The sequence below is a fragment of the Kogia breviceps genome, chromosome 11, assembly GCF_026419965.1.
Source record: "Kogia breviceps isolate mKogBre1 chromosome 11, mKogBre1 haplotype 1, whole genome shotgun sequence".
In the NCBI taxonomy this organism is placed as follows: Eukaryota; Metazoa; Chordata; class Mammalia; order Artiodactyla; family Physeteridae; genus Kogia; species Kogia breviceps.
In genome coordinates, this window is record NC_081320.1 from 63,275,150 (window position 1) to 63,291,205 (window position 16,056).

General features: G+C 43.9%; 1 protein-coding gene across 2 annotated transcripts in view; it reads left to right on the forward strand.

Annotated features, from left to right (window-relative positions):
• FSHR (follicle stimulating hormone receptor) overlaps positions 1 to 13,667 on the forward strand; it is a 179,794-nt gene extending 166,127 nt beyond the window's left edge. For both annotated transcript variants that reach the window (XM_067006939.1, XM_059079132.2), the window contains 2 exons: positions 8,136 to 8,321; positions 12,434 to 13,667. In XM_067006939.1, coding sequence (XP_066863040.1) covers positions 8,136 to 8,321; positions 12,434 to 13,667 — 1,420 coding nt within the window. The remainder of the gene's footprint in view (positions 1 to 8,135; positions 8,322 to 12,433) is intronic.
• The last annotated feature ends 2,389 nt before the right edge of the window (positions 13,668 to 16,056 follow it).

Sequence of the window (16,056 nt, forward strand, 5' to 3'; positions counted from 1 at the left end):
GGCTGATCCCCACCCCCAGAACTTTTGATTCAGCAGGTCAGGGGTGGGCCTGAGAACCTGCACCTCTAACAACTTTGCGGGTGAAGCTGACGTTGCTGGTACAGGAAGCACAATGAGAATCACTGCCCTAGAACCAGTGCTGGGAACGGGGCAGCTTGGCCGGGTCTCCAGAATACCTCCTCCAAGAGCTAACTGTGGTGAATCTCCCTCCCCAACAGGCTCAGTGTTTTGTCCCCAGTAGATATATGCAAGGGGTTCTAAAAGAGTTAGGGGAAGGGCACCCAAACCAAACATATCTCCTTTCCTGAAGGCAAAAATTTTAGTTGAGTGCGAAACAGGGAGCCTCTGAACACCTGGGGGTGCAAGGATAAGATATTCCACTGCAAAGAGAAATAGATGCAGAGAAAGCTAGGGGCACACAGACAAGCTCCATTGAGTTTCCGAGGAGCAGTCTAGCATCCTGACTTCCCCCTCATGAGTCTTGACCTTGAGCATCAGTAGCCATCTGAGTTTTCACCTGATATTCTGAACTCACTCAAGTTTTCTTTTTCTTCCTTCCTTCTTTTTTTTTTTTTTTTTTTAGCAATCAAGCAATTGTTGTTTTCTTGGGAAACCATTTCCTGTGGGGAAAATTTAATGCATTGCCTTTGCAGGCTGGAGCCGGTACAATCATATTCTGATGGTTTATCAAATTGATTTGGCTATAGCTCAGATTCATTTGATAGTTCAGATTCAAACACTGAGGTATTTGTATAAGAATGATTCTTTTCCATTACCAGTGTACCCGCAGTCCTATAGATAAGCAAATTGCCTTTTTATTCTGCCTGGGATCATGAAAGACAGGTCTTCTAGCCATCTGTCAGTGTAGTATACACCAGAAATGTGCTCTCACTTATGGAAATGATTGACCGGTAACAACATCTTTGCTGGGAAAAATAGAAATTGTTCAAATCAAATTTGTGGCACTGGCTATAACACACTTTATTAAATGGGGCACAGCGCACAGTTTAACTCTCCTGACTCAGTGTCTTATTACTGACTGCTGTTTCCCTTTCTACTTTGTATCTCAAAATCAAGAATCCTAACAATGTTGAAACAGTTCAGGATTACTAAATCTCTTCAGCCATTGTCTTATGAGTCTCCTGTTGGTACTACATTTCAGGATTTAAATTCTCAAAACCAACCAGAATGTAGCATGTGCTGAAATGTTAACCAAAGTGGCACCTTAAAAAGAAAGGCTGTCGGCATGAGACCAGCCTGAAAGACAAGGATTAAAAACACCAGCCCATGATTACCCCTTCCCCTGCTGATATAAATGTCTATGGGCTTTTCTTAATCTGTGGAGATACCAGAGAAACATTTTTCTGCCAGTCCAAAAAATGGAAGTCTTATGATAGTTTCCATGTTTGCTCACCCCAGTAAGTATGCAGTAAGCTTGAAGTAAACACTTCTACAAACACTTTTATTTCCCTATCACCCAGGAACCACTTCTGCTAAAGACTTTTGCTTTACCAAACTCTAAGTGACTCTGCATCTCTCTCCTACCAACCACTCCCTCCTTTCAATATCCACCAGCGGAAGCTCGGGATCCCAGGACACTGACAAGATGCCATAATCCTCCAGAAGCAAAGCCACCTAGTGAAAATGACAGCAGCTCACATATTTTGGAGCTGTGATGAGGAGGAACCCGAAATACAAGCTAACTCCAGAACACTCAGCAGACAGAAAGACACCAACGCTTCCCGAGCAGGCTTCCCCATCCAACACCTAGTCACTGGATTGCGTGCAAGTCAACCCACACATGCATTAGTCTATTTATTCTTCAATCTGTGTCTAGCTCCTTGTAAACTTTGCACAAGGATGCTCTCTTCCTTGATTCCTTTGAATAATCTCAGTCACATATATTTGCCTACTGCAGAAGCACCGTTTTGCTGAGCTCCCTTTAAATCCAGATTTTCTCAGCCTGCCTTGCATCTTTCTCCCGTTAGAATTGCTCTTCTGTAAGACTTGCTTCAACTTCTCATTCTTTTTATGGTGCTGAGGCATCTCTGCTGATCAGACAAGTGTCCACTGAGTAGATTTCATGAACCCAGCTCTGTGCCAAATATTAATACCGTGTAGAACACAAAAGTATCTTAGTAATCCCTGCTCTCAGAGCCTCTGAAACCTGGCTGAGGAGACAAAACAAATATACATGAAAAGCTGAATAGTATGAAACAACAGAAGAGATAATACAAGGTACTAGAGTCTCTGTAAGTGCTAGAGGTCAGAAGCCATCACAGCTGGCTGGGGTGATCTATCTAGTTCCTTTCCCAAACCTCCATCAGTGCCACTCCCCAGCCTATCTTTGAACAAAGCAACAATTTTCTGGGTGCTTACTATGTGAAAGGCCCTGCTGAGAATGCAAGGAGCCCTCTGCCCTCCAGGAGAGAGAAAATGCAAATACAAAGAGCTAGTATATAAAGCAAAAGATGGTAAGGGAGAGAGGCAGAAAGTATACAGACTATAGTGCTATTGCACTCTTAATGGCGTTCAAGGAAAAATACATCTACAGCTGTTAAAAATGATGGGGTTGAGAGAATCTCAGAGACTTCAATGCGAGTCTGTTTGGGGACTCTTTCTGCATAAAAGCTATCCTTAAACTCAGTGGCTTAAAACAGTCATTCCATTTTCCCCACAGTTTTATGTTTTAGAAGTTTGGGTGGCTTGTCTCTGATCCATGTGATGTCAGCTCAGGTGGCTGGGTCCGGGGGGTCTCCTCCAAGCTGTACCCTTCACTCATACTTGGTACCTCTCTACACACACACACACACACACACACACACACACACACACACACACACACACGGCATCTCGTCCTCCAGAACCCTCTGTGCATGGCTTCGACTTTTTCCAGCATGGCACTCTCAGGGCATCAGAGTTCTTTCACTACAGATTAGGGCTCTATAAGACCAATTTAGAAGCTATCAGTGCTCTGAAAGGCAAGGTCCAGAACTGGTACAGCAGCACTTTCATCATACTCTACTATAGGCCAAAGACATCACAGTTCAGCCTGGATTCAAGGGAAGGGCAAACAGACCCTCTATGGAAGAGTATAAAGAATTCACAGTCATCTTTAATCGACTACAGAGTCAATGAGAGAATACCATGGCATTGCACAGAATACAAAAATCTGTTTATTTTTGGAAATATTCAATTACTGTGATTTTTGTATATTTTTAAATCAAGGAGGGAAGGCATAACTAAGAAAAAATAGCCTTCTGTTTTGTATCACTTGATTTTAGAAATATGAAAAATGTTGATGGCAGGTAATAAATGATTGCCCTGGTTTAGATTATTCCTGAAACACTTTGTTTATACCTTCACCTCATTCCTTGGAGGAAGCCTTGAACTGTTTTAGACAAAACAGGCAATCTTTGCTCCCTTCCATATTTGAGGGAAAAAAGAAGACCCCATAGACCAGGCAAAACAAGAACTTGATCACCAGGACCAGAGTATCAATAGCAGAACTGGTCAGAGGAGCAATTGCCTGAAGAGAGAAACTAGAAAGATTTTTTTTAGGGCAGAGAATAAAGTTGAGAAGCTCTGGAGCAATGGAAAGGCTAAGTGGAGAACAGGCCAGAACAGCTGGATCTTTCAGCAGCAGAGAGCGAAGACTCATCACAAGGACAAAGAAAGGTTCATGGATCAGACACTTATCTCCAGGGCCCCCAGCTCTGAAGAATTAGAATACGTAGGCAAGAACTAGAAAAAGAGACCTTGGAACACCGAGAACTTTTACTTCATGTTGAGGGCAATGAATGTTGTGAGAAGTAGTTAAATTCCGGATCTATGTGGAAGGTAAAGCCAAGTTATTTTGCTGAGGGTTTGCATGTGGGGTGTGAGAGAAAGAGGAGTCAAGGATGACTTCCAAGTTTTTGCAGGAACAACTGGAAAGGCTGTAAGTAGAGCAGGTTTGGGGAGATATCGGGAGCTCAATTTTTAATATCTAAAGCTTCACCTTCTTATTCGACATCCAAGTAGAGATCATAAGGAGGTAGCTGAAATATGAGTCTGGAGTTTAGGAGAGAAAAGCAGCCTCAAGATAAAAATTGAGAGGGGGGAGGGGACATCAGCATATAAATGGTGTTTAAGTCCTAAGACTAAAGGAGTTCACCTACAGGGTAAGTGAAAATGGAGAAAAGAAGGCTAGGCTCTGAGCCCATGGGTCTAAAAGTTGGAGTTCAGGAAGGAACCAGCAAAGAAGAAATGTCCAAAGAGTCAGGAGACACATATAACTAGATATAAAGAAAGTCACCAGGAAGATGTAAAAATTCTATATTTATATGTACCTAAAAAATTATCCTCAAAAACATGTAAAGCAAAAATTGACAAAACTTAAAGTAGTAGTATACCAATCCAAAATCATAGTCGGAGATTTTAGTGTACTTTTCTCAGGAGTGACAGAACAAGCAAGTGAAAAAATCAGCAAGCACACCGAAGTATTTGAACAATAGCACTGACAAATTTGATCTATTTGGTATCTAACAAGGAGGGGAACTAAGTAAAATATACATAGGTTTTACATAAATGGTAATCCTTAACTCTGATAATGTAAATGTGTCTAAATATCAAGCAGGGCTTTAGCAGTCCTGAGATTATTGCTACTAGTCCTAGGTCTTGAGGGCCCAGTGAGGATGTGGAAACTGGGATGACTGGTAGGTGCTGGATCCTCAGCAGATCTGTTTGATGACAGCTGGAATCACAGACGAGCTGCTGCCTGAGGTAAAGAAGGGATGAGAAATGCCTTCCGCCCACCCTCCAGTCCCACCAGTGCCATTTGCTGAACCCACTGAAAGCTGATTGACAAGGAGGTACCTGGGAAATGGAACCCTTGGAGGCCACCTCTCCTGCAATACAGAGCAGAACACAGAAAAGGGCACAGAACGGATGTGAGAGAAGTGAGGCAAGACCAGCACATCATGTCCAGTGCTTTGTACTTCATTGGAAGTGTAATGGGGAACAATCGACTAGTTATAAGCAGGAAGTCACAATTAACTGGCATTTTAAAAATATCACCCAATCTGCAGTGTAAAGATTGCGTTAGAGAGAGAGCTAGATGGCCACGATGATTAATTTTATGTGTCAAGTTGACTGGGCCATGGGATGCCCAGATAGCTGGTAAAATATTATTTCTGAGTGTGCCTATGAGAGTGTTTTCAGAAGAGATTAGCATTGGAATCAATAGACTGAGTAAAGAAGATTCACCTTCCCCATGTGGGTGGATATCATCTAACCAGTTGAGGGCCCTAATAGAACAGAAAGGCAGAGGAAGGGCAAATGTGCTTCTTTTCTTCCTGAGCTGGAATATCCATCTTCTCCTGGCCTTGTGCATCAGGGGTCCTGTTTCTTGGGCCTTCAGACTCTGAGACTTAAACCAGTGGCTGTCCTGGTTCTCAGGCCTTTGTCTCTGACTGAATTATATCACAAACCTTCCTGGTTCTCCAGCTTGTAGATGGCATATCATGAGACGTCTCGGCCTCCAAAATCACATAAGCCAAATTCCATAATAAATCTCCTCTTACATATCTCCATATATCCTATTGGTTCTGTTTCTCTGAAGAACCTTAATACAATGGTCATGAGAAGAACAGTTATGAGACTGTTGCCTTTCTCTCTAGGCAGAGATTATGGTGACTTAGACTAAAGCTGTGGCAAAAAAAGTGGACCAATTTGAAACAAATGTAAAAGTTAGGCTTGTGAGAAGAAGAAAACTGAGTCCGAGGGAGGGAGGGGGAGGGGTGAAGGATGACTCCCAGGCTTCTATCCTGAACAACATGGGGAGATAGAGGAGTCATTTGCTAAGAAAAGAAAAGCACAAGGACAAACATATTTACAAGGTAGATGGCAAATTCAGTTTGGATATTTGCAAGTTATCAAAAGAGTGGGATCTGATGGACAATGGATTATCTGGGCCTGGAGTTCAGAAGTAGTATCTGAACTGGGATATACATTGGGAAGCCATCAGCATATACCTGGTATCTGAAACCAAGGAAGTAGGTGAGATCACCTGGGAAGATTATGTACAGTCAGAAAGGGGCCTGAGTTTAGAGGAACTCCAATAGAAAAAGGAGAAAGAAAAAAATCAGAAATAAGTCAAAGTAGATGTCAGAAGAAATTGGAAAGAATGTGATGCCAAGAAAAAGACTGTCTCAGGAAGGAGGAGTGTTTTATGGGTGAAATGTAACTGAGAAATCAAGAAGGTCAAAACTAAGAGGAACTTCCAATGAAGAACTAAGGTTAGAACTTCTAATGAAGTACAAAGCGCTGGATATGATGTGCTGGTCACCATAGTTACCTTAGTGTGTATTGTTTCTCTAGGGACTGGGAAGAAACTGAGTTGGATTGGGAAATGAGGAAATGGTGACATCAAGTATGGACAACTAGTATAAGAAGTTTGATTGGGAAAGGGAAGTGACAATAGGACAGCAGCTACAAGTAGGTTTCATTGAACAACAGGAAGCATTATAAACTTTTGAGTAAGAGAATGAATGACATAATGAAAACAAGGCTTTGAGAAAGTAATTTTCGCCAGACTGGGAGAGCATACGAGGTAGCAGATATATATTCACACCCCCAAGCTTCATTGCTCCTAGGGCCCAATGCTTTGACTTACAGGAAATGCAGACATTAGCAGATTCTCCTTCACCAAGTATATCCAAGGATGCTTGAAATGAATCCATCCTGGTCATCACTCGCTACCACTCCCATCAGAAGCACTCATTCACGGCCAACCTTCTGGCCCCAACAGGTCTAAGTCGATGCCGTTTAAATCTCTTCACTCCCACCCCACTGGTCAGGTTGTTTTGAGGGTTTCAGCTGCCAACGGTGCTGCCAGAAAATGGCCCACGTTACTGGTGTTGCTGCCAGAAAGGATGGGACTCTGGAACCCTCCAGTGACAGGGACCTGGTTAAAATGACCATTTACACTGGTTTCCATATAGACCTTCTGGTTCACCAAGGCAGAGACTCTCCGACAAAGCAAGAGCAACTGCGCACGCGCGCGCGCGCGCGCGTGCGTGTGTGTGTGTGTGTGTGTGTGTGTGTGTGTGTGTGTGTGAGAGAGAGAGAGAGAGAGAGAGAGAGAGAGAGAGAGAGAGAGAGAGAGAGAGAGAGATGTTTTCTGATAACAGCTGCCAGTCATCAAGTACTGTCTGTTGGTCAGGAAGTTCTCTATGTACTTTAGCTCATTTAATTCTCACAACAACCCTCTGAGGTAGGTATGATTATTATTCCTGTGTTTTTTTGTGTTTTTTTTTTTTTTTTGCGGTACGCGGGCCTCTCACTGTTTTGGCCTCTCCCGTTGTGGAGCACAGGCTCCAGACGTGCAGGCTCAGTGGCCACGGCTCACGGGCCCAGCCGCTCCGCGGCATGTGGGATCTTCCCGGACCGGGGCACGAACCCGTGTCCCCTGCATTGGCAGGCGGACTCTCAACCACTGCGCCACCAGGGAAGCCCATTATTCCTGTTTTATAGCTGAGGAAACTGACACATGGAGAAGTGAGATAACTCGACCAAGGTCACCAGTCTAATAGATAGAGGGGTAGGGTACACGAGCAGGCAAGTCTGGCTGTGGATGCCACGCTCACCACCACTCTCTATTGCCACTTTGACTTTGTACTGAGGGTACCTCTGTTGCCCACCAGATACCTTTTTGTTCTGGTGTGTTCTCTTTGCATCCTTTTCTGAAATATGGCCACAGATGCCACCCCAGCTCACTGGATATATTTTTACATCTAGTTTTATGGTGAGGAGGAAATGATCTCACTTCCTCGGTCCTATGTAAATTCGTGGGTATCTATTCTATAGATAGACTGTGGAAGGGGAAAGAGATACATTTAAGCCCCAGATCAGCCAGGACGCAAGTACATCCAGGATACACAGTGGCATGTTATCTATGTCCTCCTACCACAAATATAAGGGCCAAATGTCCCTTTAGCCAAATACTGATCTGAACAAGGCGTGCCGGATGAATTGGAGTCTCCCTCCTCACCCAAGTAAAAATAGCACTACTGTGGCTGCTATGTTGATGGCTAACAGAGCAGAAAATGTTAGGCCCATAGTAATCAGGTTATGTTTACTTTTTCTCCTTACAGAGATATTTCAAGAACCAGGATCCATTCCCTGCCTAGCTATGGCTTAGGAAATCTTAAGAAGCTGCGGGCCAAGTCAACTTACAACTTAAAAAAGCTCCCCAGTCTGGAAGCTTTTGTCACACTCGTGGAGGCCAGCCTCACCTACCCCAGCCACTGCTGCATCTTTGCCAACTGGAGGCGGCAGATGTGAGTCTCCTCGTGTCCGCCCCTGAGCCCCACTCGGGCATTTCTCCAACGCAGACCTTGGTCCACAACTTCTACACCTGTGTGGCATGAAGAGGATCCCCTGGCAGAGGCATCTACAATGAAATCCCTTAGGCAGAGTCTAGATCAAAGCTTTAGTGTTCTCTCTGAAAATGGGCTCACAGGACAGGGCTACCCACATGGTAGGCTACCTACCAAATATTAAATGAGCTAACATGAAAAACACCAAGCAAGCCTGACTCGCAGCTGATGCTTAATAAATATTTGTTCCCTTTTCCCTTTGTCCCGACATGGATTTATCCTTCAAGTTCCAAACTCTGCACCCCATAAGTGTGCCAGGGACCATCAAAGTCAGCTTTGGAAGGGAGAAGCATAAATGCCATAGCAAAGACTGATGCACACACAGGGGGTAATCCAAACAAAGCCAAGTCCTAGTGGGTAACTCGTTAAAAAGTTACCCACTTTTTAAGTGGAGAGGGAGTATTAGAGATTACCTGTTCAGGTATTTAAAGGATCCACTGGAGATATAGTTTATTGGGTATCAGGGGTTCTCAAAGCTTTCTGCCTCTCCTAAACTCACTGATAAAATTCACATCACACAGTGGCACTCAATCAGATGACGCCCCATTCCCACTCTTGTACAGTAGCCCAGCACGAACACAGCTTCTGGGATACTCTTTCACTGCTTAACGCAGTCTCTATTATTCAACCTTAACATGCAGATGTGTCCCCTACTCTAAAGCAAAGTGAAACAACCGAACAGTACACACCCTAAATTAACTAGCAGTCCACACTCAGACCCATTTAAAGGATCTGCAGAAAAGGGGCTGCTCTTCAGAATTAGCACGCATCATTGGGGAACTCTCCAGAGCCAGACACTCCTCACAGATTAGCTCAAGGGCCAGGGGATTTCTTCCTAATGACTAGAATTCTTAAGGGCTTGGGCTAAGGCAGCAAGGCCTGCCTCTTTTATACTCCAGGAAGAGATATTCCAGCCAGGGCAAGAAAGATACCCATTTCACTGCCAAAACCCTGGAACTAAATACCCCCCAGGAGAAATCTCAGAGGACGTTAAGACCACCGAAGGAGCTGTACATCATGTGCTGTCTGCCTCAGCGCCCACACACCAGAGAAATATATCCTCTCCCTCCATTGCTCGGACTCCCCTTCGTAGTGTAGATGTGGCCTCAGGGCTCTCCCGACTAGAAATCTCCACGTCTGCCTTACATCGTATCGTGACTTGAAGGCTTCCCTGATCCCTACAGACCACCGGGCTCTCACCCTCTCTAGGTCCCTATTGTAACTTATATCAGGGCTTGTCAGGTGCGGCAAAGGAGAGGCCCACGCCTCTTCCAGGAAGACATGCCAAAACGGGGTGACAAAAATAGCAATGGTGTTTAGTCTTTATGTTTAACAAATTCACAAACCCAAAACAATATGGTTCTGCTATTCAGAAGACAACTGTAGGCGTGGTTAGGTAATGAAATTTGAGTTTAAAGTTGTGTAATGAAACTGTTCCTCCAATCCCCATTTGGAAATAATGCCTGAAGTGTAAATGTTAGGCCCCTGTGACAGTGACATTTTGGCCAATGGACCTCGTGGACTTTTATGGAAAGACCTTATTAACCATGCCCCTCATCTGTCATTTAAGCAGTTATGTCCATACTCAGCTTGCATTGATATTTTACCCTAGTTTTGTTATTTATTGTATTTAGGCTTTTTCTTCCTGGCTAGATTTTAAACTGATGCACTGTGGCATGTTCATTAAGTACTCACATAGGGCCTAGACCTCCACATGAACTCAGTAAGTAACCACATCCTCTCTCTTCATATTGCTGACACTTGTCAAGTATTCACTGCCAGGCACTGTAATACTTTGCAGCTTTATCTCACTTAATTTTCACAAAGGTAAAAACACCATTTTTATTCCCTTCTCACAAAGGCAGAGACTGAGGCTCAGAGACAGTAAATAACTTGACAAACACCAAACAAACTCAGATCCAAACTCTCTGGTCTGTCTGTCTGTCTCCAAAGCTCAGGCTCTCGGCCACTCTGCCATGCATTTCCCAAGTATCTGTTCATTGATTTATTGGGATCCAAGAGTACTACTTTTTAACCTCACCCCAAACTGAATTCCCAACTCTTTATAATACTTAGGATTTGCCAAGGTACTGCAGAGGCGTGATTTTATTTCCCCTGCTTCCATTTTTCTTTCTATTCTTCTCTAAGAGACAGACATGCATTGTTTACCTTTCCCCCACTCATGTCATTGGGTCACTTCTGTTTCAGGAAAGGGAAGCATCTATATTTAAAATATGTTCATAGCAGTATCAAAAATAAGCATCTTCACCGAAGCCAACATAAGCCCCGGGAAGTGAAGGCTGTGTCTGTCTAGATGGTTAGTCAGATCTGTTTCAGTGAACCGAATCACAGCCTGTTGGCACCAGGTTACTTACTTCCTGTTCCTAGAACTGGGCTGCAGCTAATCCAATGACAGGGTTTAGGAGTTGGGAGTTAGAATAAGAAACAAAGTGATTCTCTTGTCCCCTCTTTGCCCATCTCTGAACTTGCCTCACCTTTCTTGTAAGATCTCTGACTAAACCAAAAGATTTTCTGCACATTTTCAATTACACGTATGTTAAGTGTTTAACCTCCTTAGTGTAAACTGTGACTGATGTGAGAAGTTCTATCAGTCTCTAACACAACAAGTGCCACATTATCCAGGAAAAAAAAAAAAAAAAAAAGGAGTCCCTTGATCCAAGGGAAAATGACTTTCTGGCAATTCAGTTCACTTTCTGGAGGGGAGAGAAAGGAGACGGTTCTCACTAACAGCCCCTTCTCCTAGAGGCTGATGTGGAAAAGTGCAGTCTGGGTCTGCTGGCACACTTGGCCTGCCCTCATCGTTTAGTGCCTAATGGAATCTTTACCTCCTCCACGCCCCAGTCACTCTCTCCGTCTTACTGGGGAGGGGGAGTCTTTGAAGAGTTTTAACGCTCACCTCCCCAGTCACTTAAGAGATTATGTTAAGGCCCCAGAGAAATGCAGTCACTTACCATTGCTGTGAGCTTGCCCCTCAGGGAGGGAGAAAGGGAATGAGGGAGGGAAGGAGGGAGGGAGGGAGGGAGGGAGGGAGGGAGGGAGGGAGGGAGGGTGTGTGTGTGTGTGTGTGTGTGTGTGTGTGTGTGTGTGTGTGTACACACACATGCAGGTTCTACATGCACTATCCACTTGTCTGGATAGAATATTTACCATCTGGCTTTCATTCAAATCCCTTCTGGAAGTGCCTCTATTCTGTTGATGAGGCCTCTTGTACATTGGGGTTTAAACGGAAAGCTAAGACAGAAAAGTGAGCCCCAGAAGAGCCAGATCCTCAGGGAATGAGTTACAATCTTGGAATAAATTAGGCCCCCTTGCACCTGCATTTGCCCTTTTGGGCCCTCACTAGTGAACTACTTAATGTGAGAGAGCCAGGATTACCTTGCAGACAAATACGTGCCTGAGGCTTGTTGTGGCCCGTGGGGAGTGAAGTAAGAAAGAACAAGCCCCTCAGTAACATTTCAGGCAAATTAGCAGACCTCCTGGTAGCCTGAGTACCAAAGAGCCAGGGACAGGGCTGGCTGGGAACCAACTACAGACTCTGATCTTCTAATTTATGTAGGTAAAATAAACTCTTATTTGAGTCAGAGAACAGCCCAGATCTTCCAGGACTGGAGTTTAGAGTAGAGGAAAGGGGGTGTACCCTACTCAGGCATATGAAGAGAGAGCTGAATGCAGATGGGGACGGGTGAGGGTGGAGTTGATATCAGGTCTGTAAATTATTTGCACTTAACAGCAAAGCTTAGCCACATTCAGGTCGTGGCCAGATGGCTTCCCCAGTGGGCCATCCAACTCTAGGAATATATGCACAAATTGTTCTGTTCATTTACAGTAAGCAGCATTAACCCTTGAGTTTAGCCTCAAGGGCAGACAAACTGTTAGAAGAAAAAAATAAACTCTCAGGAAGAAACCCCACTCTCTGCCCCATGTAAAGACAGTGATATATTTGCCATTCTGGATCCAACATATTGATTCTATTCCTTTTTGTATTTTTCTAGCTCTGACCTTCATCCAATTTGCAACAAATCTATTTTAAGGCAAGAAGTTGATGATATGACTCAGGCTAGGGGTCACAGAGTCTCTCTGGCAGAAGACGATGAGTCCAGCTATGCCAAAGGATTTGACGTGATGTACAGTGAATTTGACTATGACTTATGCAATGGAGTGGTTGACGTGACTTGCTCCCCTGAGCCAGATGCATTCAATCCATGTGAAGATATCATGGGGTATGATATTCTCAGAGTCTTGATATGGTTCATTAGCACCCTGGCCGTCACTGGGAACATCCTAGTGCTAATGGTCCTGATGACCAGCCAATCCAAACTCACAGTCCCCCGGTTCCTTATGTGCAATTTGGCCTTTGCCGACCTCTGCATTGGAATCTACCTGCTGCTCATAGCATCAGTTGATATCCACACCAAAAGCCAGTACCACAACTACGCCATTGACTGGCAAACTGGAGCAGGCTGTGATGCTGCCGGCTTTTTCACCGTCTTTGCCAGTGAGCTCTCAGTCTACACTCTGACAGCCATCACGCTGGAAAGATGGCACACCATCACCCATGCCATGCAGCTAGAACGCAAAGTACAGCTCCGCCATGCTACCAGCGTCATGCTGGTGGGCTGGATCTTTGCTTTTGCAGTCGCCCTCTTTCCCATCTTTGGCATCAGCAGCTACATGAAGGTGAGCGTCTGCCTGCCTATGGATATTGACAGCCCCTGGTCGCAACTGTATGTCATGTCCCTCCTTGTGCTCAATGTCCTGGCCTTTGTGGTCATCTGTGGCTGCTACATTCACATCTACCTCACGGTGAGAAACCCCAACATTACGTCCTCCTCTAGTGACACCAAGATCGCCAAGCGCATGGCCATGCTCATCTTCACTGACTTCCTCTGCATGGCGCCCATCTCCTTCTTTGCCATCTCTGCCTCCCTCAAGGTGCCCCTCATCACTGTGTCCAAGTCAAAGATCCTCCTGGTCCTGTTCTACCCCATCAACTCCTGTGCCAACCCCTTCCTCTATGCTATCTTCACCAAGAACTTCCGCAGGGATTTCTTCATTCTGCTGAGCAAGTTTGGCTGCTATGAAATGCAAGCCCAGACCTATAGGACAGAAACCTCATCCACTGCTCACAACTTTCATCCAAGGAATGGCCACTGCCCTCCAGCACCCAGGGTTACCAATGGTTCCAATTACACACTTATCCCCCTAAGCCATTTAGCCCAGAACTAAAACACACTGTGCAAATGTTTCTGAGTGTTGAACGACAATTAAGTCTTGCCTTTGAAGAATATGCCATGGCCTAGGTGACAGAGCACTTCTACGTACTTCATCTAGTTTAATCTTCCTGGCACATCCATAGGTAAATTAGTCAGAAACTATTAACTCCATGTGATTCATCAGGAAGCTGAACTATTAATAACAACATTAAAAATTAAAATAATGTAATGCTTCATCACATTTGTTTTATCCTTTATCAATGTTCAAAGTGCTTTTGTTCAGGCCATCTCAGCCGATCCCTATAAAAGTCCTATTAAACAGGCAGAACAGGAATTATTCTTGGAGTTTTATAGATGAGAAACACAAGACTCAAAGGGTTAAGTGACTTGTTCAAAATTGCTTGGCTTACAAGAGGCAGAGCCAAAATTAAGTGTTCTGACTCCCAGGGAACTTCCAAGAGAGGCAGCACAATATCCATTAATTAATTCATTCATTCATTCAACGAATATCTACCTGAGCACCAATGTGATGGCTTTGTAATGTGTCAACTTGAGTAGGCTGAAGTACACTTGCCAGAACTCCCTTTCTTATATGTGGGCCACAGGGATGATTCTCAGGAAAATAGGAGGGTGGAAGGGAAGCTGCAGCCATTTTCTCACTCATGCTTTGTTGCTCATCTGCTGGTTCAGCTCACTGCCGTGATGCAACAGCTGGGCCTGCAATGGCTGCACCATCCCCTGAAATCTTCTTCAGGTTCTCTGCCTCCTAAGCCAAGTATATGTGTTTAGCGCCATGATGAAGAACCCCAACTTCTGCAGAACACTTCTATCACCAAGGTCAGAAGCCACAATAACAGAAATGGAGCTCAGTTTGACCTTGTGGGGTTCCGTCTCGTGCTTGTGGCTTGGCTTCAAGCATGCTCATGATCTTCCCTTTATGACTGCCTGCCCTGTGGACTTCAATCTCTAGCATCAGATGTAGAGACAACACCCTTACAGAGACCATTTAACCAATCCCCACAATCATGTAAGCCAATTCCCTGTAACAAATATTTACCCCATATATACCTACATGCATGCATGACTGCTTTTGCTTCTTCAGTCAAACCCTGATAGAAGATACAACCTATATGGCGTGCATATGGATTATAATGTTAAAAACATAGCAGCTTTGGAATCGGAGCTGAGATTTTATTCTTACTCCATGATAAGCCAGGACTCCTCCTCCCTAGGCTCAGTGTCTTCCTCTGTAAATGGGATTTGATTATAATATCTAACTATTCGGCTTACTATAAGAATTGGAAAGGAAAATGGGTGTAAAGTGCCTGATGCTGTAATAGGCTTGTTGAATGTCAATTTACTTCTCTCCTCCCAGATCAATGCCTAGACTAGTGCCTAGTACTCCCGACCATGATCTAGAACTCATTCCATCACATCATATTACTCCTGATAAATAACTATACTTCCCCTATCTATTCTCACTTTTGACTCCAACTGGATAATCTGGATCATAGATACCAACCACAAACCTCCATCAAGCACTGTGCCGTGACCAGCTCACAAAGTTCCGAGTCTCCTCGGATAGTATCCTCTTTCCATGTCAAAGCCAATCCTTCCTTCTCTTGCCCCATTTCAAAAGTTGGTCCCAAATGCATTAACAGGGGAGTCCTTAGAGGGCTGAAGAAAAAGCAATCATCTCTGCTGATGTGACCTGGCACCATCTTGATCTATTATGAGCATGAGTGAAAAATGGAATAAGTATCGTAGAAATAATACAGAGCTGAGCTGGTCAGTACAGTAGCCATTAGCCACATGTGGCTATCGAGCACTTGAAATCTGGCAAACCTGAACTGAGACATGCTATAAGTAAAAGACACACTGGCTTTCAAATACTTAGTGCAAAAAAAAAAAGAATTACAGTACCTCAAAAAATTTGATATTGATTACATCTTGGAACAATATTATTTTGGACATACTGAGACAAATATATTTAAAAATTAATTTCATCTTTTTTTTAATATCTTTTAACGAGGCTACTAGAATATTTAAAATTACCTACATGCCCAGTAGTGGGATTGCTGGGTCTTATGGTAGTTCTATTTTTAGTTTTATAAGGAACCTCCATACTGAATGGATAAAGAAGATGTGGCACATATATACAATGGAATATTACTCAGCCATAAAAAGAAATGAAATTGAGTTATTTGTAGTGAGGTGAATGGACCTAGAGTCTGTCATACAGAGTGAAGCAAGCCAGAAAGAGAAAAACAAATACCGTATGCTAACACATATATATGGAATCTTAAAAAAAAAAAAAAAGGTTATGAAGAACCTACGGGCAGGACAGGAATAAAGACGCAGACCTAGAGAATGTACTTGAGGACACGGGGACGGGGAAACGT